The sequence below is a fragment of the Rosa chinensis genome, chromosome 5 (assembly GCF_002994745.2).
Source record: "Rosa chinensis cultivar Old Blush chromosome 5, RchiOBHm-V2, whole genome shotgun sequence".
In the NCBI taxonomy this organism is placed as follows: domain Eukaryota; kingdom Viridiplantae; phylum Streptophyta; class Magnoliopsida; order Rosales; family Rosaceae; genus Rosa; species Rosa chinensis.
In genome coordinates, this window is record NC_037092.1 from 55,961,187 (window position 1) to 55,986,277 (window position 25,091).

Genomic DNA, 25,091 nt, shown 5'->3' on the forward strand with positions numbered 1-25,091 from the left:
TTAAACTACACTCTATTGATATTTTGGCTATTTGTGAGCCTCGTGTTCTGTTTGCTAGAGCTAGTGCTACTTTTAATAATCTTGGCTTTTCTGACTCAAGAATTATGGAAGCTGAGGGCTTTTCTGGTGGTCTTTGGTTGTTGTGGAATAAAAACAAGGTTAAAGTGGACTTCATTGATGAAAACTTCCAGTCCATTTCTGTCAAAATCACCCTTGCTGGCAAACCTGCCTGGATGCTCACTGTGGTCTATGCAAGTCCAAATCATACTTCTAGGGCCTCTCTCTGGTCTTATTTTGATAACCTTGCTGCTACTAATGATATGCCGTGGATGCTAATTGGTGATTTCAATGAATTGGTTTCTAGTGCGGATAAGAATGGTGGCTCTTTTACTGGAAAGTTTGGAGGTCTCAGAAATTGGATCAATAGAAATGCCATGATTGACATGGGATTCCAAGGCTCCTGTTTCACATGGAGTAATAACAGGGTGAAGGAAAGATTGGATAGGGGCTTCTGCAATTGTTCTTGGAGATCCTTGTTTGATGATGCTTTTATCCGACATCTTCCTAAAACCAGGTCTGATCATTGCCCCATTGTTTTGCAGCTTTGTTCCAATAATTCTGTTAATAGGAGAGCCGCTCCTTTTCGTTTCCAGGCCATGTGGTTTTCACATGCTAATTATAATGATTTTGTCTCCTCCACTTGGAACTCTTTGTCTGGTAACTTTTCTACTAGAGTCCAAAATCTCTCTATTGCTTTTGCTAAATGGAATAAAGAGGTCTTTGGGCACCTTTTTCAAAAAAAGAAAAATATCCTTGCGAGGATTGGTGGCATACAGAAAGCTAAGGACAGGCATGAAAATCTTTTCTTACTTAAACTTGAAGCTGATTTGATCCAGGAGTATGAATCCATCCTTAACCAAGAAAATTTGTTTTGGAGACAAAAATTTCGTGATAAGTGGCTGCAGGGGGGTGATAGAAACACTAGGTTCTTCCACTTAACAACTCTTGTTCGTAGAAGAAGAAATAAAATTGAAGGATTGTATGACTCTAATGGAAACTGGTACACTGATTCTGAATCCATGAAAAGAATTGCTGTTGATTTCTTTACTAATCTTTTCTCTCTGCAAAGTGTTGAAGATATCAGATTTACCATACCTTGGTTGTTTCCTAACATTGATCAGTTGAGTATGGAAAGTCTATGCAGGCCTATTACTCTACTTGAGGCTAAGAACTCTCTCTTTGCTATTGGAGGCCTTAAAGCACCGGGTTATGATGGTTTTCCTGCCATTTTTTACCAACATCATTGGCAGCTATACTCATGTGAGATTTTCAGAGTGGTTATTGATGCTTTTAACTCTGGCATCATACCTCCTGGTCTTAATCATACTGTGATTTCCCTCATTCCTAAGGTTGATGGTCCACAACACATGGCCAATTTCAGACCAATCAGTTTGTGCTCAACTATTTATAAAGTTATCTCCAAAATCATTGTAGCTCGTATTAGACCTCTCATGCAGCAGCTAATCAGCCCCAATCAGGTCAGTTATGTCCCTGGTAGAAATATATCTGATAATGTCATGATTGCTCAAGAAATGCTTTTTAAATTCAAAAAGTCTTGTGGTGGCTTGGGCTTCTTTGCATGGAAGGTTGATCTCTCCAAAGCCTATGATAGATTAAGTTGGCAGTTTATTGAAATGGTTTTGTATGAAGCTCAGTTTCCTCATTCCTTGGTCAAACTAATTATGAGCTGCATTACCTCAACTAGCTTCCAAATTTGCTTTAATGGTGAATTAACTAGCTCTTTCCATGCTCAAAGGGGTATCAGACAGGGTGACCCACTTTCACCTTATATATTTGTTCTTTGCATGGAAAAATTATCCCACCTTATCCATTCTACTGTTGACGTTGGACTTTGGAGGCCTGTGAGGGCATCTCAATCTGGACCTAAAGTTTCTCATCTTTTCTTTGCTGATGACCTCATGCTTTTTGCTGAAGCTTCTCCCAATCAGGCTGCTGCTCTTAAAAATTGCCTTGATATTTTTTGCTCTCTTTCTGGTCAAGCCGTCAGCTATGAGAAATCTCTCATTTACTGCTCTCCTAATACTTGTAAGTCAATTGCTTCTGCTATTAGTAGAACGTGTGGCTCTCCGTTGACAAATGACCTTGGAAAGTATCTTGGGATGCCTCTTATCCATTCCAGGGTGAATAAGCATACTTATAATGGGATTTTTGATAAAGTTCAGAACAGACTCTCTAGCTGGAAAAGTAAGGCCCTGAGCATGGCTGGCAGACTAACTCTGGTGAACTCTGTCACTTCTTCTATTCCAATTTATACTATGCAGACTGCTAAGCTCCCCATGAGCCTTTGTGATAAGCTTGACAAGCTGAATAGAGATTTCATATGGGGAGACACTACTGACAGGAAGAAAATTCACTTGGTTAGCTGGGATGTGGTGTGCCAACCAAAGCAACTTGGTGGATTAGGCATCAAAAAGACTGAGGTTATGAATCAAGCCATGCTTGCTAAGGCAAGCTGGAGATTGTTCATAAATGACTCTGGCCTATGGGCTAACATCTACTCCAAAAAATATCTGAAGGACTGCAGCTTGTTGGATGAAAATTATTTACCTCCTTCTGATTGCTCTAGCACTTGGAGAAGTATTGTTCATGGAGCTTCCTTGTTGAAAAAGAATCTTAAATGGCGTGTTGGTGACGGTAAAACCATTAAATTCTGGTCTGATAGTTGGATTCTACCCAATGCCCTCATCAACTTTGCTCTTCCTTCTGCCCACATTAACCCAAATGCCACTATTTGTGATTTCTGGAATGATACTGGCTGGGATCTTGATCTCCTCTCCTCTGTTGTGCCAAATGAGATTATCAGCCTCATTATTAATGTTCCTACTGGTTTTGAGGGTTGTGGAGATGATACTTTAATATGGGGTGCTACTTCAAATGGCTGCTTTACTGTGAAATCTGCTTACAGTTCTACTTTTGACTTCTCTGTGCAGAATCCTCAATGGAAAACTTTATGGAAGCTGAACTGTCCTCCCAAGCTTATGACTTTTATTTGGACTGTTTTTCACAGGAAACTGCTTACTAATATGCAACGAGTCAGAAGAGGTCTCACTACTTGTGCTACTTGCCCATTATGTTTAAGTGCAGATGAATCTCTCATCCACCTATTTAGGGACTGTCCCAGGTCTAGTGCTATTTGGAGGTCTATGCTTAAACCTGGTACCATTCTTAATTCCTTTTCTCTTGATTGGAATGGGTGGATTGCTGCCCAACTCCACTGTCACACCAAGGTTCATAACAATATTTCATGGTGCAATTTGTTTGTCTTTGTGTGTTGGTACATCTGGAAATGGAGAAATAAGCAAATCTTTGATCCTGCCTTTACCATGCCTATTTATCCTTTGAAAGTCATTCTTGATTATGCTGATGAGTGGATGGGAGCCCAAATTAAGGCCAAAGTTACTGATATGTATAGCTACTCTATGCTCTGCTGGTTAAAGCCTTCGGAGAATTCCTACAAGCTGAATATTGATGGTACCAGAGTTTCTCCTTCTGGTAAGATTGGTGCTGGTGGGGTCATTAGGGATCACCTTGGTTTATGGATTACTGGCTTTCAAATTAATCTTGGTTCTGGTGATATTCTAGAGGCTGAAGCCTGGGGCCTCTATTATGGTCTCAAATTGGCTACTAAGCATCATTCTATTAACTTGGTGGTTGAATCTGATTCTGCCATTTTGGTCCAGTTGATGCTAATGCCTGATCTCTCCCTCCATCCTCTGGGATCCTTACTCAATGGATGTAAGCTGCTTATGTCTAATTTGAACAATGCTCAGCTCACCCATGTGTTCCGGGAATGCAACATGCTTGCTGATGCATTAGCAAAGAATAGCATCAATCATGATCTGAGCATCATCACTTTTGAAAGTCCCCCTATCCATGCTGCTCAGGCATACTTAGAAGATATTGCTGCTGTGTCTAGAGTCAGAAGATCTGGCATGTGCTATCACACTTAGTTGTTCTTTTTCTTTTGTTTGGGTCTTTTTGACCCCGCTTGTAACCAAAAAAAAAAAAAGATCTTATCATTCATCCTGAAATAAGTAAATGATCTTACAACTTCCGCCTGTGAATGGTAACAGTTGTCATGTATTTGCCATAAACTAACCTGCAATGTAAAAAACCAGAGCAGTAAATATTAATAGTGGGAAATTCTACAGTACTGGGGTGTATCCCATACTGTTTGTTTGATGAATATTTGTGACCGTCAGATCCACAATATATCCAATGGTCGTGGATATTCGAATCAAGTTAACCTATTTAGCCGGTAACTGGTTCATATGATATGCCACCACGACTCTCTCTCTCTCTCTCTCTCTCTCTCTTTGCGTGACTCTGCCTCCCCACTGCTCATCCAGTCGTCTTCAGCCTCCAGCCCACGGGTTCTCTCTGTGCGGCAAAGACCCTCTCCGTCTCAGCGTGTCTCCTCGATCGTTGAGGCGTCGATGGTGACGAACTAACGGTGGTAACTCGGCTCTTACTTTTCAATCGATCTGTATCACATGAACATCTCGACTACTTTCTGGGTTTTCAGTCGAATAGCCTCGAAGTCTTGAACTTGGTTGCTCTCTTCCTCAAGCAGCAAAGCAGATAGCCTGAAACAAGCTTGGTTAGTTGCTGAAATCAAGCTTGGTTAGCTGGTTCTGAAATTGGCATTCAACAATTTATGTTCTTAAATTGTTCTTTTGTTGCTGATATTGCTTGCTTTTATGTTTTGGGGTTTACTTTCGAGTTTGTGAAGAGTAAAGATTGATTCTTTTCTCATGTAAATTGAGGGGATTGATGGGAGTTTGAAGAAATGGGGTTTTTGTTGTCAGTTAAAACGGGCTGTGTGTCCTGCTGAACAAAGTTTGAGTCTTTTCTCATGTAAATTGAGAGCCCTGAAGGGAATTTGAAGACATAGAACAGGTATACGTTCTATTTTGATTTCTGAATTTGGTTTGATTTCTGTTGTGATGTTCTTTTAAATGATTATCTCTAAAAATTAACTGTTCTCATCTCATACAGTGGATGGTAAAGCTTCAAACTGTTATTTGGTTGGAGGGCAATATCGACAGAATGAATCCTCTGCAGATTTCAACTACTCCACAGGATTATGGTATGTATCTTCTGATATCGACATTGATAATTGTGGGAGATGTGTGGGTTCTTTGCTAGATGAATGTTATGAAATTAGTGCGTTGCCTTTTTTATTTTTTTTTCCTTTTCTTTTCTACAGAAAAATCCTTCATGTACAAAATCAGGAGTACTTTATCTGCATATACATGATTAATTATCTCCTATGTTTAACATACAATATTTCTTCAACTAACAGGGCACTAATTACGGATTTAGAGTGCTCATGATTTGACTATGTTTGTAAAAACTCAAGAGGAATTTGATGAAGACAGGGTCAGTAAAATGCCAGATGATGTTCTCTGCTTTCAGGTCAGCTGTTCTGTACATATTCTTAAACACCATTGTGGAGAGGAGACCTCATGTATTCCAAAAGATGAAGAACCTAGCTGTGATCGCGTAAGCTGACTTGCGAACCATACATTCAGCCATATGTTTTAGTTCATTACAGCCTGCCACTTGTTTTTCATATTGTAGTTCATTTCAATCCAGAAATCATTGTTCTTAGCTGCTATATCTAGCTATCGGACACCATTGTTCTGTTTCCCAGCTGTGGTTTTTAGAACTTCTCACTTTTCCATATCACTACACATACATTTACGAAAGCTGCAATAGGAAACCACGTACATGATGCTAGTTACTGCTAGTTACGTATATCATAAACCCCATTTCTCATTCTCAGTATCTTCTGGTTTTTTTGAAAGAGTTTCCTGGCATGGCAAAAGGCCTCTGTGTACTGAGAATAAGTGATGATCTTGTTTTAGTGTACTCTGTCCTAAACAACCTTCCAAACTCTCTAGCTGGCTTAGGTACTTTGCTGGGTCCTTGTAATGACCCATGTTACTGGAAATTTGAGATCTAGGGAATAATAATTGATCTCAATTATTTTATGAGTCTCATTATTTTGGTCCCATTCATGTGCCAAACAGTTGAAAAGCATTTGTAGAGAAATACAAATTTGGGTGAGGTGTTTGCAGTTTGTTTTTGTTGTTGGGGTTTGTTTTGTTGCTGTGGAAGTGTGGGAAGAGAGCTTAGAAACTGAAGGTTTGCTCTATTTTTGGGATATACTGTGTGTTTAACTGTTTACCCCATTTCTGGTTTGGTTGAGAAAAGTATGCAGTATCTGGATTTATTTAAAATGGTGGAATATAAATAGTCTTAGGTATCTACAAACATGGAATAACATAAACTTTAGGTTAATCAACCTAAATACCTAATGCTTATTTGTTATTATATTTTACACTGATCAAATTTGACTGATCAAATGTGAGGTTTGCTCACTGCTCGATAATACTGTAGTAACAAAAGCATATATATGCCATATATATATATATATATTCTATATTCAAGGAGTCTAGTTTTTTTAATGCAAGGGAAGTCATTACAGGTGCACGTGTAACATCTTCTGCTTGTATCTCAAGGTCCTAGGACGTCCTGCTGAGTATCAAGTTCTAATCATTGGTAGTCACGACTTTAATGCTTTGGCTATCGAAGTCATCACTGAAGTGAACGAACTGAACAAAGAAATGATATATCGTCATTGTGTGCTGGTGGATGATGCATGGCCTGTGGTTAGTACCGTTGATCTTGATTTGATTGTGGTAGAATTTGGGATTGTCGTAAATATGGGGCTTAAGGAATTTCAGGTATTGAGCAAAATTTTGAAAATTCGACCTAAGGAACATTTTCAATGTCTAAGTCTGAACATTCCAATTAAGTACTTCTGTGATTGTGTTGACAGGATATTTTAAGAAGATGGAGGCGAGAATTGGCATTTAGAGGGGCCATTTTTAAAAGTCCTCCGAACATTTCTTTGGTATCCAGGATTGGGAGATCTCATGTATGTGTATGACAATTGTAAATAAAGTTGCTGACAGTTTATCAAAGCAAAGTCTGGTAATGGACTATGGTGTTGTCTACATGAACTTCCCTTCTGCGCATTTTACTGGAATTTAGCTTGAAGCTTTAATAGGCTTGTGCCTGATTGTAGCTTGCTTTAATTTGCTTTCTTCTGGGCCTACATGGGTGGCCAAAACTGATTCTAATTCTGCTTCTGAAACATGAGGTTTAGAACCAAAAGCAGTGGTTAACTTCTTGGTACGAGGAAAATGTTATTTTCTTGTATGTTCTATAACAACCAAACTCAGTGGTTAACTTTTTGGTATGTGAATATTGTGTTTCTTTTCTTTTACATTCTACAAGAACAAAAGTGCTTAACTTTAACACACGAACTAAAACACTCCAATTCGATCTTATAGCCTTTCACATCTATAAAATAGCTAATAATCAACAAATATTCATATATATCCAGTCAGGATTGGGCATATATATCTTCATAGTCAATAATGTGAAAAGTTTAAAATATATCGTTACATCATATATAGACATATCGTTACATCATATATAGACATCAAAGCAAAGAAGTCCACCTAAATACATGAATTACGTACAGCTATTATAGAACTATAACTTGAGCATGAGTCTGCACTCTCTTTAGTTCTTTTTGAACAAATGCTCTTTGTTCTTCCCAGCTGCGAGCCGATCTTAAACCATATGCGTCGATGGCCTCCCACATATCCCCACCCAAATACATGTCTCCAAACGGGTCGATTACCATTATCTCAAGCTTCAATGAATATTCATATTTTAGACTAAATAAATCATATGTCCTCATTCACGTAATATAGTTCTCGATTGTGTAATTGGTCGGTACCTTGTGTAATTTTCGTCATTGATAAAATAATTACATCTCTGACAACGCTTATTACGAATATAAGGACAAATTATCAAAAGTATTGTAATAAATGTCCTCTTTGTGGTAATTACAAGGTCTAGGACAACATCTACTAAGTTATGAACCATTTTACAAAATTGATGACAAATGTGTTGTACGATTGGTAAATCTTCATATTTTAGTCTAAATAAATCATATGTCCTCATTCACGTAATATAATTCTCGATTGTGTAATTGGGTGGTACCTTGTGTAATTTTCGTCATTGAGAAAATAATTACATCTCTGACAACGCTTATTACGAATATAAGGACAAATTATCAAAAGTATTGTAATAAATGTCATCTTTGTGGTAATTACAAGGTCTAGGACAACATTTACCAAGTTATGAACCATTTTACAAAATTGACGACAAATGTGTTGTACGATTGGTAAATCTTCATATTTTAGTCTAAATAAATCATATGTCCTCATTCACGTAATATAGTTCTCGATTGTGTAATTGGTCGGTACCTTGTGTAATTTTCGTCATTGATAAAATAATTACATTTCTGACAACGCTTATTACGAATATAAGGACAAATTATCAAAAGTATTGTAATAAATGTCCTCTTTGTGGTAATTACAAGGTCTAGGACAACATCTACTAAGTTATGAACCATTTTACAAAATTGATGACAAATGTGTTGTACGATTGGTAAATCTTCATATTTTAGTCTAAATAAATCATATGTCCTCATTCACGTAATATAATTCTCGATTGTGTAATTGGGTGGTACCTTGTGTAATTTTCGTCATTGAGAAAATAATTACATCTCTGACAACGCTTATTACGAATATAAGGACAAATTATCAAAAGTATTGTAATAAATGTCCTCTTTGTGGTAATTACAAGGTCTAGGACAACATTTACCAAGTTATGAACCATTTTACAAAATTGACGACAAATGTGTTGTACGATTGGTAAGTCTTCATATTTTAGTCTAAATAAATCATATGTCCTCATTCACGTAATATAATTCTCGATTGTGTAATTGGGTGGTACCTTATGTAATTTTCGTCATTGAGAAAATAATTACATCTCTGACAACGCTTATTACGAATATAAGGACAAATTATCAAAAGTATTGTAATAAATGTCCTCTTTGTGGTAATTACAAGATCTAGGACAATATTTACATGTACATAGACAATATTACAAATTGATGACAAATGTGTTGTTAAATTGGTATAATTTTTTTATTTTAAGGTCCATGTGTCAAAATTTTATTGGGTAACCTGATGACCTATTCATCAGGTTACTATCATATTTAATTGCTATATATTAAAAAAATAAAAAATAGAGGTATCCCATACTGGGGGGTACTCTAGCTTGTCTCATTAATAGTGGTCTGAGACTTGACTTAAATTGGTCAATCTTTACTGATAAAAAAGTAAATATAGCCAACTTACACATTTGTACATCATATATAGTGTGTATCTGCTGTCTATGTGTGTGTGTTATCCTAGATACGGTCATAAGATGAAGCTTAGTTTGTTTTACAGTTGCACAAAGGATGGATATACCCTGTCAATTGTGCCGCCGTGAAGTTACATCTGCAGGTAAAATATTCCCGTCAATTCGATATCTGAGATTTTCAGAACGAATCTTGATTTACTAGAGAACCTGCTCGTGATTATGGGCCTGGGATTCAAAGAACGAGTTCCGCAATTTCCATTGAAACTTACAATCGTGTTGTTATTTGGGGATGTTTAATTTTTTTTTTTTTTTTTTAATTTAGGGTTTAAATCTGTTGCTTTTTAGAATTATTTTTTTGTCTTTTCGTTTGGGCTTGAATTTGAGATAACTTGTCATGCTCTCTAATTCTATTTACTACATACTAAAGGTGGGTTACTGTTCATAAGCACTGTTTCTAAGCAAAGGTGGGTTACTGTTCATAAGCACTGTTTCTAAGCAAAGGTGGGTTACTGTTCATAAGCACTGTTCCTAAGAAACTCTCTTATGAACAGTGTACTTCCGCTTTTGCCCCCGCTGGCTGACCGGGATTTTACTCTATTCCCCTGCCACCTGTTGATATGCTGAGCTGACAAATGGTAGAGTTGTTTCATGCCCTTCTTTCTCTAAGCAAAAGAGAGAGCTTATTTGCCTCGCAAAAAGAGGGGGAGAGAATTGGGTCATGTTCGTCGAGGAGAGATACAGTACAACTCACTTCGATTTAAGAGGTGTTTACTGGATTTTTTTTTTTTCAAAAAATTTCTTCAAAATCACACTAAATCTTTTTATGTCTGATTTGGGGTTTGGGTTAAGATTATTTATGATTTTGAAAGGCTGGTGATGGGTTTCTCAGTTAAGGAAGAAGAACACGAATCTTGGGTATTCGATTTTCAAATTTTTTTTTGTTCAGTTTTTATGGTTTAATCAGTGATATTTTTTTTCATGTCCTGAGGTATTTCCGAGCCGGTATAGGAAAAGAGGCTTTTACCCCTATTTCCTCTTATTTTACGACGCTGCCACTGACTTGGTATAAGAACCTATCGATCAGCCACAGCGGTTCTTTTCTCTTTCCGCTCTCTTCTCCCCCTTCAGAAAGTGATAGCCGCGGATTGCGACAGAGAGAGAGGTATTCTGTGTCTTCTGGGTCCCTTCACTAATCTGCGAGAGAGAGAGAGCGAGGGAGTGAAGGCTGATCCGAAAGAGAGGAAGAACAGGGAACGGGAAGAGGAAGAAGAATTTGATGCACCAAGTTGTGGTAATGACTTTTTTCCTGAGATTGTACAAGTTAATTGTACAAGTTGTTTAGTTAATTGTACTATATGGAATTCATTAAAATGAATTCATTTGTTTACATATGCACCAAGTTGAGGTAATGACTTTTTTCCTGAAATTTCAGTTCCTGATTGAAGGTTTGGTTTGCCATGCATGCTGGGTATATGCGGGAATTGAATTTCAGAATTTGTTTTTTCTTTTTCTCTGTTTGAGTTGAAAGCTCTGTGGGTTTTGAAGTAGTGGGTAGCTGAGATTTAAGAGCATCTGAGATGAAGTCCATGAAGGTAGATGGCTGTAGGAAATGTTTTTGATGGCTCGGTTTCGACGGATTTTCCGTTTTATAACTTTCAATTTATCTCCTGTATTTGTAGCTTGAGTTTCCAATAAATTAGTAGAGCTGTCTTTTTTTTATTAGAAATTGCTTTTTGAAACTTGATCAAAATTGTAGAGCCAGAGGATGTAGTTTAAGTTGATGAATGACTAATTGGCCAGTAGATGTACTGATTGTATTATTGATGTCCTGTTTTATAGTTCGATGAAAACCCCCTATGCAATTTTAAAATTGCCCATGATTCATGAGTGCTTAAAATTTGGGGCTAAATACATTACAAGTTGCTTAAACTGTGAAGGTTAGCATGTATGATTCCATAGTCGATAATGTTTTTTTCTCTCAGTGTTGGGTTTCATACTTGGAACATTTGAATGATTGGGTTTTAGTCCAAGTTATTCTGTGCATCAAGTATGGCAGAGTGCCGAAACTATTCTTATTCACTCCGGTCTCACATGTCAACAGGGCTAAAATCACAATCTTGGTCCTGCGCTCGCATTACCTACTGACTGGTGTTGCAGACTAGTAAGTGCAATGGATCCTGGAAACCTGGGAGAGATATTGAAGTAAGTTTGTTTAGTCAGTTTCTTTCTATGCAATTTGTTTCCGTAATTCAAATTTGTAATTTTTGTTTTGTTTTATGTTAATCTGTGTTTGCAGGCACTTGGAGACGCAGAATGAGCTCCTTACGAAAGCGTCTGAATCAGTGCTACAAGAACTGTCTAATCTTCAGGTTGTTCCTTCCGTCCCTTAGTTGGTATCACGATTATGTCAATGACTTTAATAATGAATTGAATATAAATGTGATACCTACTCATTAGGAATCATAATGGACTGCAGGTTTTAGATGGTAGTAACTAGTAAGTAATTGCAGTACTAAAAATTCTGGATGTACAATGTGCAGGGAGAAGAAGAAATGATGATGCGCAAGTACTACGCTATTATGTCGGAGCATGGTAAAGTTAAAAAGGTATATGTCTTTCTTAATTCTACCTCTGTGTTGTCCTCTGCTGACTTGAATCCCCAAGGTTTGGACCAAGTGTTAATTTCTGTTTTCTGTTGGTCATTGGTGCATCTTTTTTTCCTTATATGTGAGAACCCATTAAACCATTGATAAGGTGTAAACTCAGGGATGTCATGAGCACGTCCACAAATTAATATTTGAATGTCACAATCCTTGACAGCATAGACATTTGCTTTAGGTATTCAGTCGGCAGCTTGGATAGGAGAGTTATTGCATTTGTTTTTAGAGGAAATCTGTCTGATGCTGAACTTTCTCACATATCTCAGGGGCTGCAATAAATTATAGATAGATCAAACACTTAATGTTGTTTCAGGACTTACTTATGGGTAAGAATATGTATGATCAGTTCACCTAGAATCAAGCTTTGTGTTTAAAGGAAATTGTTGCATTTGATGTGTATGTTCTACCTTTCCATTGAAGTTGGTGTTCTATGGTCCATGGAAGTTATTATTTTAAGTTGTTTAGTTTTTTTTTTATTCTAATTGTTGCTTTGTCTAATCTTTGTGCATTTTTTAGGTTCAAGAACTTCATGAATTTTGGCAGAAGCATGGCCATGGAAAAGTTTCAACTGATACTGAAATCGGAAGCTCTACTGCATTAGTCACTGCTACTAGCAAAGAAGAAAACTGATGATTTCCAAGTGTTGTCTTCACATTGTTAAGTGACCTGTAAATACAATATTGGCACATTGTACCTCCTTTTTATACTCGAGAGAAATTTTTGATGGAAGTATAACACGAAGTTGATGAACTGTTGAGTAGACAATGCTGCATCGAAGCCTCATCAGTCGTCATGATCCAACAAACACTGCTTGTTTGAAATCTTGATTGTATGAGACTTATGATATTGTAAGAGAGGAACATCTTCCTGACATTCCACAACAGATTTATCAGACTCAGTTGTCTGTATAACTGCAGGTTTATCCCTCAGTTTCATATTGAAAACTTTCCAAATTAAGTTCCGTCGTTATGTGGTTAGACTGCACATCCATATTTTACTTGAAGGATGAAAAGTTTAAATAACATCTGTCTGTGATGTGCATCCATAAGAAAGAAAAAAAAAATAATGTACTTTTTGCAACAACTAATTCATCGTTACATTAATAGGGGTGGGTAAAAAAAGACCCGAAACCTTGAAAACCGGCCGGTTTGGTGCAGGATTTTGTTTTAATATGATGTCCGGTTTAGTCTGAAATGGAATTTTTCAGTTCGGTTTTCAATCCCACGTATGTAAATACTGAAAGCCTCCCATAAAAAGTAAACTAAAAAGAAACACATTTTTTTCAGCGAATGCATTGTCGCTAGAAGTCTCCTATAAAAATAAAAATAAAAAGGGACACATTTACTATATACTAAACGGCCTGAACGGCCTGCACTATTCATTTTACTGTTCATCTTAGGGGTGGGAAATGACGCTTTTTTCCTTACTGTTCGTGGAGAATATCAAGCTGGTCTTCTATAAACCGTGAATAAAGAACCAAATAGTGGATTCGGGAACCTTCGCAAAAAAAAAGAAAAAAAGAATCACCGACTGAAAGAGAGTTGAAATCGACAGAGAGAGTGAGAGTTCGTTCTTATCTATCTCATAGTCAGAAGAAAGAAAATTGAAATCGACAGAAAGAGAGAGAGAGAGAGAGAGAGAGTTCGGTTCGATCTTGGTCTCTGCTGTGGTTCTTCGTCTCGCTTAGATTGATAGTGAGGGAGGATGTTGATCGGCATAGACAGGTCTCAATTTTCGTTTGTTTCCAGCTTGGAGGCATAACAGGTAACTGCTTGATGTTAATTTTTGGGTTAATTTTGTTGGGTACGGTTTTTTGGGATTATTCGATTAAGGGTTTTGTGTAAAATTTCATCAGCATGAGCTTTGTTTTTCTCAGATTGTATCTGAATTGCAAAGCTCTTATTTTTGGTGTGGATGGAGGATTTTAATTAGGTGTGTTCTTCGTTCTTTCTTTTGTTAAAGGATCACCGAATTTCATATATATAGATATGTATTCTGATGATCAAGCTGTTTGGTGTATTGACTCCAGCCGAGCTCTTTCTTTCTGTTCTTATCAATTGATGCCCGAGTATATAAAGCAAAACGTGTAATCTGCTGTGTTCGGGAAGCCTCCATCAACATCCGGAATCACTGTTAGTAACCTCAGAGTCGGCAATCATGCAGAATCACCAACAGTGAGGACTCGGTAAGAGTTCGACTTTGTAAGATCAACATCAATATCGTCGTTATCCATCTTTTCTTCACATACCCAAACTGATTTTGTTTGATTTTCATGATATAATCGTCTTTCTGAAAACGGTTGATGTTAGATTGGTTTTCTGTCATTTGCAGTCTCTGTAAAAGTTCAAGGCGTGAGATACAAAAGAGCAAAGGACAAATCAATTTACGTTTGTTTTGGAGAAGGTACATATCGATATTATAACATTGATTAGAACAAAACTTGGAGTCAAAAGCTTTGCTTGAGTTCTAATATACTGAGAGGTCCAAATGTTTTATGAAGTATAATCGTTTCGACTGTGGGGTTTGGCGTTTTGGGATTATTCGATTAAGCGTTGTATAGAAAATTTCATCGTCCTGACTCCTGAGTTTTTGATAGTTTATTCTAATAGATTGCTATTTAAAGTGGTCTGTGCTTTGGGTTCATCTGTTTCTTTTGCATTGCCTTTGTTATAGATTTTGTGTTCATGTAGTGTACATCGAACAGTGCTTGCACACAATCTGTATGCCTACTATTTTTTTTCTTTCTTTTTTTGAGGTTCTACTTATCGTTTACAAGCTCAAATGGTTTTTTTTACTAATTAGTAATTTCTTTATTCAGGGCACGATCTGCTGCACGAATGAGATTCAGAGAAAATTCTTGACTGCCTATTCTAATCCCCTTAACAGAGGTAAACTTTTAAACCTTTTTTCCTTTTGGGAATTTGATTAAAGTTGGTTCCTTTTGCTTTGTGTGATTGAAACTTGGTTTGTTATCGATGGTTTTGTGGTTTTGAATCGGTGGTTTTTGTTGTGGTTGGGTTTCAATTGATTTGGGTTTTCATGTTTTAGGGTATTGATTTGGGTTTCGATGTTTTTCTTGAGGTTTTGATTTTCGGTGATTACAGAGGTTTGGGTGTTTTCTTTGTCTTTGAGTGGTAATGACTGTTTTGTTTTTACTCTGTAGGTTTTTTGCAAAAGGAGTATGTGGATTGTTCTTTTGCCGCTGTTCCTGGTTTTGTTAATTGCTGTTAGTTGGTTGTCCTGCCGTGGTTCAGGTATCTAACTTTTGCCTTTAGATTATTGAATGTTCAGGTATTTTTGTGATTACTCGGCAGGGGGTATATTTGATAGAGGGTATGCAATGTTATGGTTGATTGTATAGAGATGGTTTGTTTGGCCGTTGTTGTATTTGGATGATAGAATTTGTAATAGACGGTTTGTTTGGTTTTGTTCAGCAGATATTGGGAACAGTGTGCGATCAAATTTTGGAAGTGCTTTGAATTCAGGTATGTAAAGAGTTATGCTCAGTGTTATTGAATCAGTTTATTTACAGAATTCCAACTATTGATCTTTATGTTGATAAATGTTAGTTTTATTATCTTTCTAAAAACAATTGATCTGAAATTTGTTTTTTTTTTTCTGTGATTTGCAGTCTCTATAAAAGGTCAAGCACTAAGATACGAAAGAGAAGACAACAAATCAGTTTGGGTTCGTTCTGGAAAAGGTACATGGCAATATTTTGATTTATAAGATTGATTGGTCTAACAAGTTTAGTGGTTTTAAAATTCAAGTCGGTTAAAGGATTGCAAGCCTGAAAATGTAATTTGGGATAGGAACCTTTCGTTTAAGCCTGAAAATGTAATGTTGGATAGGAACCTTTCATTTAAGGAAACGTTGGGGACAGAAGATTGTAGAGGTAAAAATCTGTTGGAGCTTAAACCAATGCTGACTTTTGCTCTGTCTCAACTGGATTTTATGTTTTTGCCTAGACTGGTTAAGGAGCTTCATGATGCAGCAGTCAAAGTTCAGAAAGTTTTGTATATCAAACTCGAAGAAACCTTGCAGATCGTGCAGTGGTGGCTGAGGAGGTATGGTAGTTATTTTGTTACATGCTTAGTATGCTTCAATTTCAGTTTGTTTTGATACAAAATGGTTTGGTTAATTTGGTTATTTTCAAATGGTTTAAGTTCTTCAGCTGGGACTAAGGAGCTATGGTAATTACTAAGCACTTGATTATTATTTCTCACCATTGAAATTGTACTTGAATTTGGTTTTGTTTTATCAAATGGTTTAAGTTCTTCAGCTGGGACTAAGGAGCTATGGTAATTACTAAGCACTTGATTATTATTTCTCACCATTGAAATTGTACTTGAATTTGGTTTTGTTTTATTGTCATTTTTTTAAATTTTTTAAAGTTTTTAAATTTTTTTTATTTTATTATTATAATTTTTTATGGAAATGGTTTGATTGATTTGGCTATTTTCAAATGCTTCAGATGGAAACCTTTTAGATTCTGTAGCTCTCAAGCAGAGTTCTGTGTCATTCTTCGATGTTGAGAAGCTGGAAATCGCCTCTTTGTGGTAGGCAAGGGCTAGGACTAGGCTGCGAAGGTTTGTTCTTTTTCTTATACATACTACTTTCTCATGTTTCCATAGCTTATTGGACATTCATTTCAGTAATAACACTTGCTTTGTTATTTCAGATTGCAAAAGGTTTGTCTAAGGATGAGAAAGCACAAAAGTTAGCTCTTCAACATTGGCTTGAAGCTGTAAGTTCACACTTCATAATCCCTAAAGAGAATAAGGCTAGATATTTCTTTTGAAAACTTATATTCCTTGCTATGTAAAATATGCATGATCTAATGTTAAGCCGTTTATTTCTTGGTGTCCTATACAGATTGATCCACGCCATCGGTATAGACACAATTTACTCATGTACTACTACTATTTGTGGTTTGAAAGTCAGAGCAGCCAGCTTTCTTCTACTGGTAAGTGATTGACCTTAATGTTCATTTATTTTCACCGTATAATGAACAAATATGTTGGTGAAACTTTTTCTGATGATCGATGTGATATTTGACTTACTGACCAATTCGTATAATCCAGGCTGAATGTTGGAGATGGCAAGGAAACAAATCTTGAGCTATGCTTGAGGACAGTCTACAGAGCCAATGCATCAAGTACCTTGGACCGGTTAGTTCCAAACCTTCTCCTAACTCCATTTACTTTCATCATATTCGCTGCATAATCAAATTTATACATATATCTGATTGTGTTATCTTTGTGTTTGAATGTTTCAGAAAGAAAGAAAAGCCTATGAAGTAGTAGTCAAAGATGGCAACTTAAGCTCATACTAATTGATTTCTGAAATTCTGCAATCTATCAAAACAAAAGCCTCTGTTCTTTCTTCCTTTTGTTAATTAAACATCATAAGAGTAAAATTCTGGATATTACTCTGGGCTCAGTTTCTCCAGAGTTTGGCAATTACCACAACTTTTTTGTTTTCTGGAATAGAGGCTGTATCAGTTTTACCTACATTGTTTGTTTCTTTGTTTTGTGTGTTTTACTGGTTGTTTGTTAAAAAGTTGTTGGGCTACTGTCATGTATGCTAGGGACACTTAACCACAGCTTTGTACTGTTATAAGTTCCTTAACCAAATCAAATGAGAGACAGATGGTGGGGCACTTTAAAGCACCAAAAAAATTGATCCGATTAAGGACAGCCTCTATAAGATCTTAAGGCATAGCCTCTATAAAACGAGAGACAGACTGTAAGGCTGCTATAAGTTCCTTAATTGAATCAATTTTTTTGTACTTTAAACACTCATTCCATGGTTGTGGTTTTTGTTTAGAAAGTCATTGACTGGAAAAGTCAAAGGACAAGCCATTTCTATGGAAAGCTTTAAGAGAAGTTTCCACAGTAATATGCCCAAATGTATGCAATATCTACACCTGCAACTTACTGACTTAATTTTTGTCTTCCTATATTATCACGTAAAACATGCTCCATACATTATACATAGATCCCAATTCACCAACTTTATATTGCTCTTACTTTTGATATTCTTATATTATAATTTTGCTGTGAGCATGATATTGTAATCTATATCTACTCTTGCAAAGCCATTTAGTTTCTTAGTTTCATAGTCTTTTGAATGTTATTTCTTTTGTCAGGATGGTTTCTCATCTACTGTTGGGACCTTGAAATGGGTAAACCATGTCATTCTCTTATCTCAGGTGCCTCTCTCTCTTCCTCTCAGTGTTAGAAACATCACCACTGTAAGAAATGAATCGTTTTTTTTTACTATGATTAATAAGACTAGCAGTTAAATGTTTACAAAGATGCTGGTGGCATTCAAGCTCTCATGAAAAGCAATGAAAGAAAATTAGCCGAAGAAGATGGGTCAATACTGATGGCCTCTGAAATCCCTTACACCATCATCAGGGCTGGTTTGTTACAAAAACTCTCCACGTGAAATTGAAGGCTTTTAACTTTAAAAAGATTAGTTGATACCAAAGTTTTCTCCTTTTTTTTTTTGTTTCCTTGCAGCCATTAGAGAACTAACCGAATATATGTGGATCAATTATGCATAGTTTCTTCATGTCCATTGTGAAATTCAAATCAGTTTGCTCTCTTTACATTGCTGTAATCTAATATACATGGGGAAAAAATATGTACTGTTCACATTTTGTAAAGGAGGCCTGAATTTTTTAGCAATTGTAAGCAATCCTAGACGATGTCTGAATAGATCATTATGTAAAGTTCACTCATATGATACAAAAGTGCATTGTTCGTAGTAGATTCTAGGTGTGTTGCAATGGCTCTTTTTTCAAATGAAAGAGAAACAGTCCACAAACAAGTAGCTGCTGAAACATCCCATGCAGAATGCATACTTGGTCATATTCCCAAATTTTGGATTCTTATGATGTGTTTGATAGATTTGCTTATATTTACCATGTGATCATTGGTTTCTTATGAATTACTACAGTTTTTTTTTTTTTTTTTCTATTGGTTTAGGTTGATCTTTATTTCAGCAAGAGTTTATATGTAACTAAGTGAATCACTCTCTTCAGATGCTAGGCATGAATTTCAAATATTTAAATCATGGTGGTTCTGTGGCAGGTTGAAACTGAATTTGAACAACAATGGGAGATGGTAAGGCGGACGAATGGAAAAATGCGATTCACAATGGTGAACATGTTTGGGGTTAGCAGACAGTTGTTCATGTTCACTATTTTAGCACAGTAGAAGATAAAAAGCTAAAAGAGGTAATGGTGATATTGGAAACTTAAAGTAAGTTAATAACTACTTTTAAAAGCTTAAAATCAGTAACAGGTCTGAAGGTGATGAGATAATTGATTCCCTTGAACCAGAGATAGCTCATTCTTCACCAATATGTTGGTCCAAATTTGCTTATGGGATTCAAAAGTCTACAGTTTGTTACCAAATGTTTTAATTTTTACAGCTTACTCTTTTTGATGCAAATGTTCCAAACTGATAGCATCCGCTTATCACAACCTAAAAACTTGCAGCAGTTTTCTTTTCTATTTGATCTTCAGCTTAGAAAAAAAATTTGTTTACAGGGAACTACAATCAATAAACTTTTAGCAGAAAATGCAACTTCAGAATTCTACAAAGGGATGCTTTTATTCATTCTAAACTCCTTATCTGATGTTTATACTTTACTGCTTTAAACTCACAGCAGCATTGTTTTTTCTTTCATGTTCACCTTAAAAAATAATTTGTTGAGAGTTTAAAATTTCTTCCATGTGCTAACTTTCAATAATTTGATGTGCATTTATGCTTTCTATTTTGTATTTTGTGAATGAGTTAATAGCAATAACATGTTATAATTGAAATCATGCTCGGTTTTAACGTGATATGTCATCATGTGTGCTCAAGCTGTTCTAACCATAATGACCTTAAGAGATTGATTGTAGTATCTTGATATCAGGGTTGAGTGAGAAATTGTTTTTAGATAAAGAGAACAGAAGCCAATGCAACAGGAATAACTGGGGGAACCCATTCAAAGTAAGCTTTGTGGTTCGAGTTTTGGTTGCTCTGTATTTTCTTGCTTCTTATATTAAGCTAGCGTTTAATTTGAGTACATGTAGGAAAATGTTTGAATTTTATTGTGATTCATATACCAACTGAGAGCTCGACTTCGGTCTTAGCAGTTTTTCTAACCACTTCTTGATGTGCATTGTTATACCAGGCATCTGAAGCATGGATAGAGTGCCTATTAAAAAAATGAAAAGCTTTTCATCAGCAAAGGTGATATGGCAATAACAGCTTGGACTGAGGACCAGCAGCATGAGATGAATTTCATGCAGATCGTGTATCATTATGCAACATCCATCAAACACTTCTCATTATTGTATTCTGTTTATTCCTTCATTAAACTATGTATACCAAGTTTGATTTCTCCATCAGAATCAGTAATAAGTTCAAACCAAACAAAATCTGTAAATTTCAACAAAGATAATTGGTATTTCTACTATGTAATGTAACAAGATCAATCATAATCTCTACCATGTAACAATAAGTCCCGCAGCAAAGCGCGGGCACCTTTTCTAGTTTACTATATACTAAATGGCCTGAACGGCCTGCACTATTTATTTTACTGTTCATCTTAGGGGTGAGAAATGACGGTTTTGCCCTCTGTTTTCCTTCAACTTACTGCGCTGCCATCTTTGTACGAATATATGTTTTTAGTTGTTCGGGCTTCCACCGACTTCAACCTTCGTCAGTGATCGATAGAGAGAGAGACTGAGAGGAAAAAAAGAGTGATCGATCTAGATTTAGTCATCATCTTCAGTTATCAAGAACGAGAGAGAGAGAGAGAGAGAGAGAGAGAGAGCGAGCGAGCCAATTGAATCCAATATTTTCAAGCTTGGGTCATTCTGTCATCTAATTCTCAGGTCTGATTTCTGCGAAATTGGGAGTTTCGAATTTCCGGAATATTGTCTTGATTCCATTCTTCTGGGCTTGTTATTGTGGTGTTTTATCTCTAAATAACTTTTGATTTTCCATAATTTGCAGTCTTTGTAAAGTCTGAGGCACGCAGCGTGAAGAAACCCCTGAGGTTGTGTTTGTGTTCTGTGTTTGATAGAGAGAGAGAAATTAGATCCAGAGATAGAGAGAGACGGACAAGGAGAGACAGCGAAAGAGAACCAGAGAGGAGGCCCATCAGGATTTCTTCAAGGTTGACCAGGTCAGGCTCTTTGATCTAATCTTCGTGTGTTTCTGTTAGAGTCGTTTTTTGGTTTTCATTAGAGTTTTTGTTGTGGTTGGTTTTCAATAGATAATATGGGTTTTGATGTTTTAGGGTTATTGTTTGTTCTTCAGTTTGGGATTTCGGTTATTTTAGATCATTTCTGAATTTTGGCTTTCAGTTAATATGTGGGTTGCACGGTATGTGGTTGATTGGATTCGATGGATTTCGTTTCTCAAATTTTTACAATTTGCTTTGTGATTTTTTGATTACATTGGTTGCTATTGAATGTTGTTAATTTTTTCAGAATCTGTCAAATTTCGTTCACATAGTTATTGGATTTGGCTCATTTGTGATTGAGAGGTGGATTAGTTTTACTGACGGAAATTGATTCTTTTTTTTTTTTGCTTCATTCTCACAGTCTTCGCATTTTGATCTTGATTTCATTATTAAACCTCCTCTTCCTTGCCTGAGCCTCACTGATCCTTCATTGATCACTAACATCAAACCAATGATGTCCCCTGATACTAATCATGACTGTTTGGTTAAATGATTTTGACGTACGTGTTTTTAGTTATGACTCTTGATGTTGGATGTGATAAGCAATTATAGATAGATGCAATTATGAGAACATTGCTTGCCTACCTTTCTGTCAAAAGCTGAAGTCGATTGGGAAGAACAAAGAACAAAGTGGTAACTTGGTAACTTTGCAATTATGAAGACATTGCTTGCCTATGCATAGCACCTTTGTTTTTTGTTTTTTTTCTTCTTCTTTTAATTGTTGCTAATATGGGTTCTGATCTTTTTAACTTTTTCTTTGTTGTAGAATATTGATGATTATTTTGCTTTCATTTTGTAGGTTCTATGCAAAAAAGTATTTTGATTGTTTTCTTGCCACTGTTCCTGTTTCTGTTCTTTGATATTGGTTCATTGTTCCGTCTTGATTCAGGTATGGAATGTTGTGTTATTACTGATATTTCCTAATAGCATTGGTTTAAATTGATTTTGGAAATGCCGGTTTTCGTATATTATTCTAAATATACTAAAGTGCATACACTGTTCCTAAGCACTGTTCATTCTACTGTTCATACAGTTAAATGACTGTGTTGCCCTCAAACGCAATAGATAAAAACAGTGGTTGATTTTGGAAATGCCGGTTTTGCTCTTAGAGTTTACTGAATAAAGAAAACACCTGATATTGTAGTGCGTTCGTGAAGGTTCGATTGAAGGCTGGCATCGGACGAATATATCGATCTTCATCGTTAATACTGGTGGAGCAAGATTCTGAACAGATTACAAGTAAGACAGGTTGGGTTTACAGAGTTTATTGCCATATTTGATATCAAATTTGGGATTTTGTATTCTGGATTTGATGTAAGATTTCAAGGAGGAAAGATTAGGGACTTGGGTCTGGGTTTGTTTTGGATTGTTCTACCATGATTTCTAATTTGTTTCATTTATTCTTTGTCAGTTGTTGCCCAAGGGCTGGTGATTGAAGCAGAGGATATATACGGTTCGTATTTGGTGAGTTCCTTCCTGATTGCTCGGTGCACCTCATTTTTGTTTGGTCTAATTATTTATGTCAAAACCCACGTTTCTATTCATCAAAATCGTTACTGGGTTTTGAAAATGATAAACCAAAAGAAGAACATGAAGGTGGCTCTTTTACAGTTTCATACCTGTTTTTTTGGATTCGTCTATATCGCTTGAGAAGGGATTAGATTGGAAGTTTCAGGCTTTGTTTTTGTTTATTAGTATTGAAATTTGGTTTTGACGTAAATGAAATTTTAATGTCTGTTCTTTAATTGATAGTCTGGTTGCGTTTTGTAAAACATAGATATTTTGGCATCTGTTTTGCTTGCATTGTGACATGGATATCTGTTTTGCTTCCAACTGAATTTTTTTTGGCAGACTGAAATAGTAAATATATGAATCATGCGAATGAAAATTATACAATAATGAGTGCAATTTTATGACTTTCTGTTCCAAGTTAAGATAACAATGATTGTTATGGTTTTAGTTTAATTGTGTATTGTTTGCACATCTTATATCATCATAGATCTTATATGATCCAAATGAAAATTAAGTTACAGTAAGCTGATGGTTGGAAAAAGGTTTTCGGAGCAGGTTAAAACTCTGAAAGCATACTACCACTATCTTTGACTACTACTTCATAGGCTTTTCTTTCTTTCTGAAACATTCAAACACAAAGATAACACAATCAGATATATGTATAAATTTGATTATGCAGCGAATATGATGAAAGTAAATGGAGTTAGGAGAAGGTTTGGAACTAACCGGTCCAAGGTACTTGATGCATTGGCTCTGTAGACTGTCCTCAAGCATAGCTCAAGATTTGTTTCCTTGCCATCTCCAACATTCAGCCTGGATTATACAAATTGGTCAGTAAGTCAAATATCACATCGATCATCAGAAAAAGTTTCACCAACATATTTGTTCATTATACGGTGAAAATAAATGAACATTAAGGTCAATCACTTACCAGTAGAAGAAAGCTGGCTGCTCTGACTTTCAAACCACAAATAGTAGTAGTACATGAGTAAATTGTGTCTATACTGATGGCGTGGATCAATCTGTATAGGACACCAAGAAATAAACGGCTTAACATTAGATCATGCATATTTTACATTGCAAGGAATATAAGTTTTCAAAAGAAATATCTAGCCTTATTCTCTTTAGGGATTATGAAGTGTGAACTTACAGCTTCAAGCCAATGTTGAAGAGCTAACTTTTGTGCTTTCTCATCCTTAGACAAACCTTTTGCAATCTGAAATAACAAAGCAAGTGTTATTACTGAAATGAATGTCCAATAAGCTATGGAAACATGAGAAAGTAGTATGTATAAGAAAAAGAACAAACCTTCGCAGCCTAGTCCTAGCCCTTGCCTACCACAAAGAGGCGATTTCCAGCTTCTCAACATCGAAGAATGACACAGAACTCTGCTTGAGAGCTGCAGAATCTAAAAGGTTTCCATCTGAAGCATTTGAAAATAGCCAAATCAATCAAACCATTTCCATAAAAAAATTATAATAATAAAATAAAAAAAATTTAAAAACTTTAAAAAATTTAAAAAAATGACAATAAAACAAAACCAAATTCAAGTACAATTTCAATGGTGAGAAATAATAATCAAGTGCTTAGTAATTACCATAGCTCCTTAGTCCCAGCTGAAGAACTTAAACCATTTGATAAAACAAAACCAAATTCAAGTACAATTTCAATGGTGAGAAATAATAATCAAGTGCTTAGTAATTACCATAGCTCCTTAGTCCCAGCTGAAGAACTTAAACCATTTGAAAATAACCAAATTAACCAAACCATTTTGTATCAAAACAAACTGAAATTGAAGCATACTAAGCATGTAACAAAATAACTACCATACCTCCTCAGCCACCACTGCACGATCTGCAAGGTTTCTTCGAGTTTGATATACAAAACTTTCTGAACTTTGACTGCTGCATCATGAAGCTCCTTAACCAGTCTAGGCAAAAACATAAAATCCAGTTGAGACAGAGCAAAAGTCAGCATTGGTTTAAGCTCCAACAGATTTTTACCTCTACAATCTTCTGTCCCCAACGTTTCCTTAAATGAAAGGTTCCTATCCAACATTACATTTTCAGGCTTAAACGAAAGGTTCCTATCCCAAATTACATTTTCAGGCTTGCAATCCTTTAACCGACTTGAATTTTAAAACCACTAAACTTGTTAGACCAATCAATCTTATAAATCAAAATATTGCCATGTACCTTTTCCAGAACGAACCCAAACTGATTTGTTGTCTTCTCTTTCGTATCTTAGTGCTTGACCTTTTATAGAGACTGCAAATCACAGAAAAAAAAA

The 25,091-nt window shown here is 36.0% G+C and overlaps 2 protein-coding genes and 1 long non-coding RNA gene across 13 annotated transcripts; 2 read left to right on the forward strand and 1 right to left on the reverse strand.

Moving 5' to 3' along the window:
• The first annotated feature begins 239 nt into the window (after nucleotides 1-239).
• Nucleotides 240-7,378, forward strand: LOC112165700 (transposon TX1 uncharacterized 149 kDa protein). Of its 10 annotated transcripts, none has more exons than XM_040506008.1 (6): nucleotides 240-4,681; nucleotides 4,814-4,980; nucleotides 5,080-5,170; nucleotides 5,387-5,586; nucleotides 6,575-6,833; nucleotides 6,929-7,378. In XM_040506008.1, exon 1 carries the CDS (start codon nucleotides 321-323, stop codon nucleotides 4,029-4,031), a length of 3,711 nt encoding a protein of 1,236 aa, XP_040361942.1. In that variant the 5' UTR covers nucleotides 240-320; the 3' UTR covers nucleotides 4,032-4,681; nucleotides 4,814-4,980; nucleotides 5,080-5,170; nucleotides 5,387-5,586; nucleotides 6,575-6,833; nucleotides 6,929-7,378. The 10 variants fall into 10 exon arrangements, with proteins under 10 accessions (XP_040361942.1, XP_040361940.1, XP_040361938.1 ...); XM_040506006.1 differs by having other exon boundaries at nucleotides 4,890-4,980; XM_040506004.1 differs by having other exon boundaries at nucleotides 240-4,980.
• On the reverse strand, nucleotides 4,035-9,476 carry LOC121049294. Its single transcript, XR_005799530.1, has 2 exons — nucleotides 9,372-9,476; nucleotides 4,035-4,180 (listed from the first exon to the last, which is right to left on the reverse strand). It is a non-coding gene; the product is annotated as an uncharacterized LOC121049294 (long non-coding RNA).
• A 419-nt stretch (nucleotides 9,477-9,895) lies between these two features.
• Nucleotides 9,896-12,952, forward strand: LOC121049291. Of its 2 annotated transcripts, XR_005799525.1 has the most exons (6): nucleotides 9,896-10,142; nucleotides 10,367-10,669; nucleotides 10,811-11,580; nucleotides 11,675-11,747; nucleotides 11,919-11,984; nucleotides 12,555-12,952. XR_005799525.1 is itself a non-coding variant. In XM_040506015.1 (5 exons), the coding sequence occupies exons 2-5, from the start codon at nucleotides 11,549-11,551 to the stop codon at nucleotides 12,666-12,668; spliced, it is 285 nt and encodes a 94-aa protein (XP_040361949.1). In that variant the 5' UTR covers nucleotides 10,532-10,669; nucleotides 11,480-11,548; the 3' UTR covers nucleotides 12,669-12,952. The 2 variants fall into 2 exon arrangements, 1 of the variants encoding a protein (XP_040361949.1); XM_040506015.1 differs by lacking the exon at nucleotides 9,896-10,142 and having other exon boundaries at nucleotides 10,532-10,669; nucleotides 11,480-11,580.
• The last annotated feature ends 12,139 nt before the right edge of the window (nucleotides 12,953-25,091 follow it).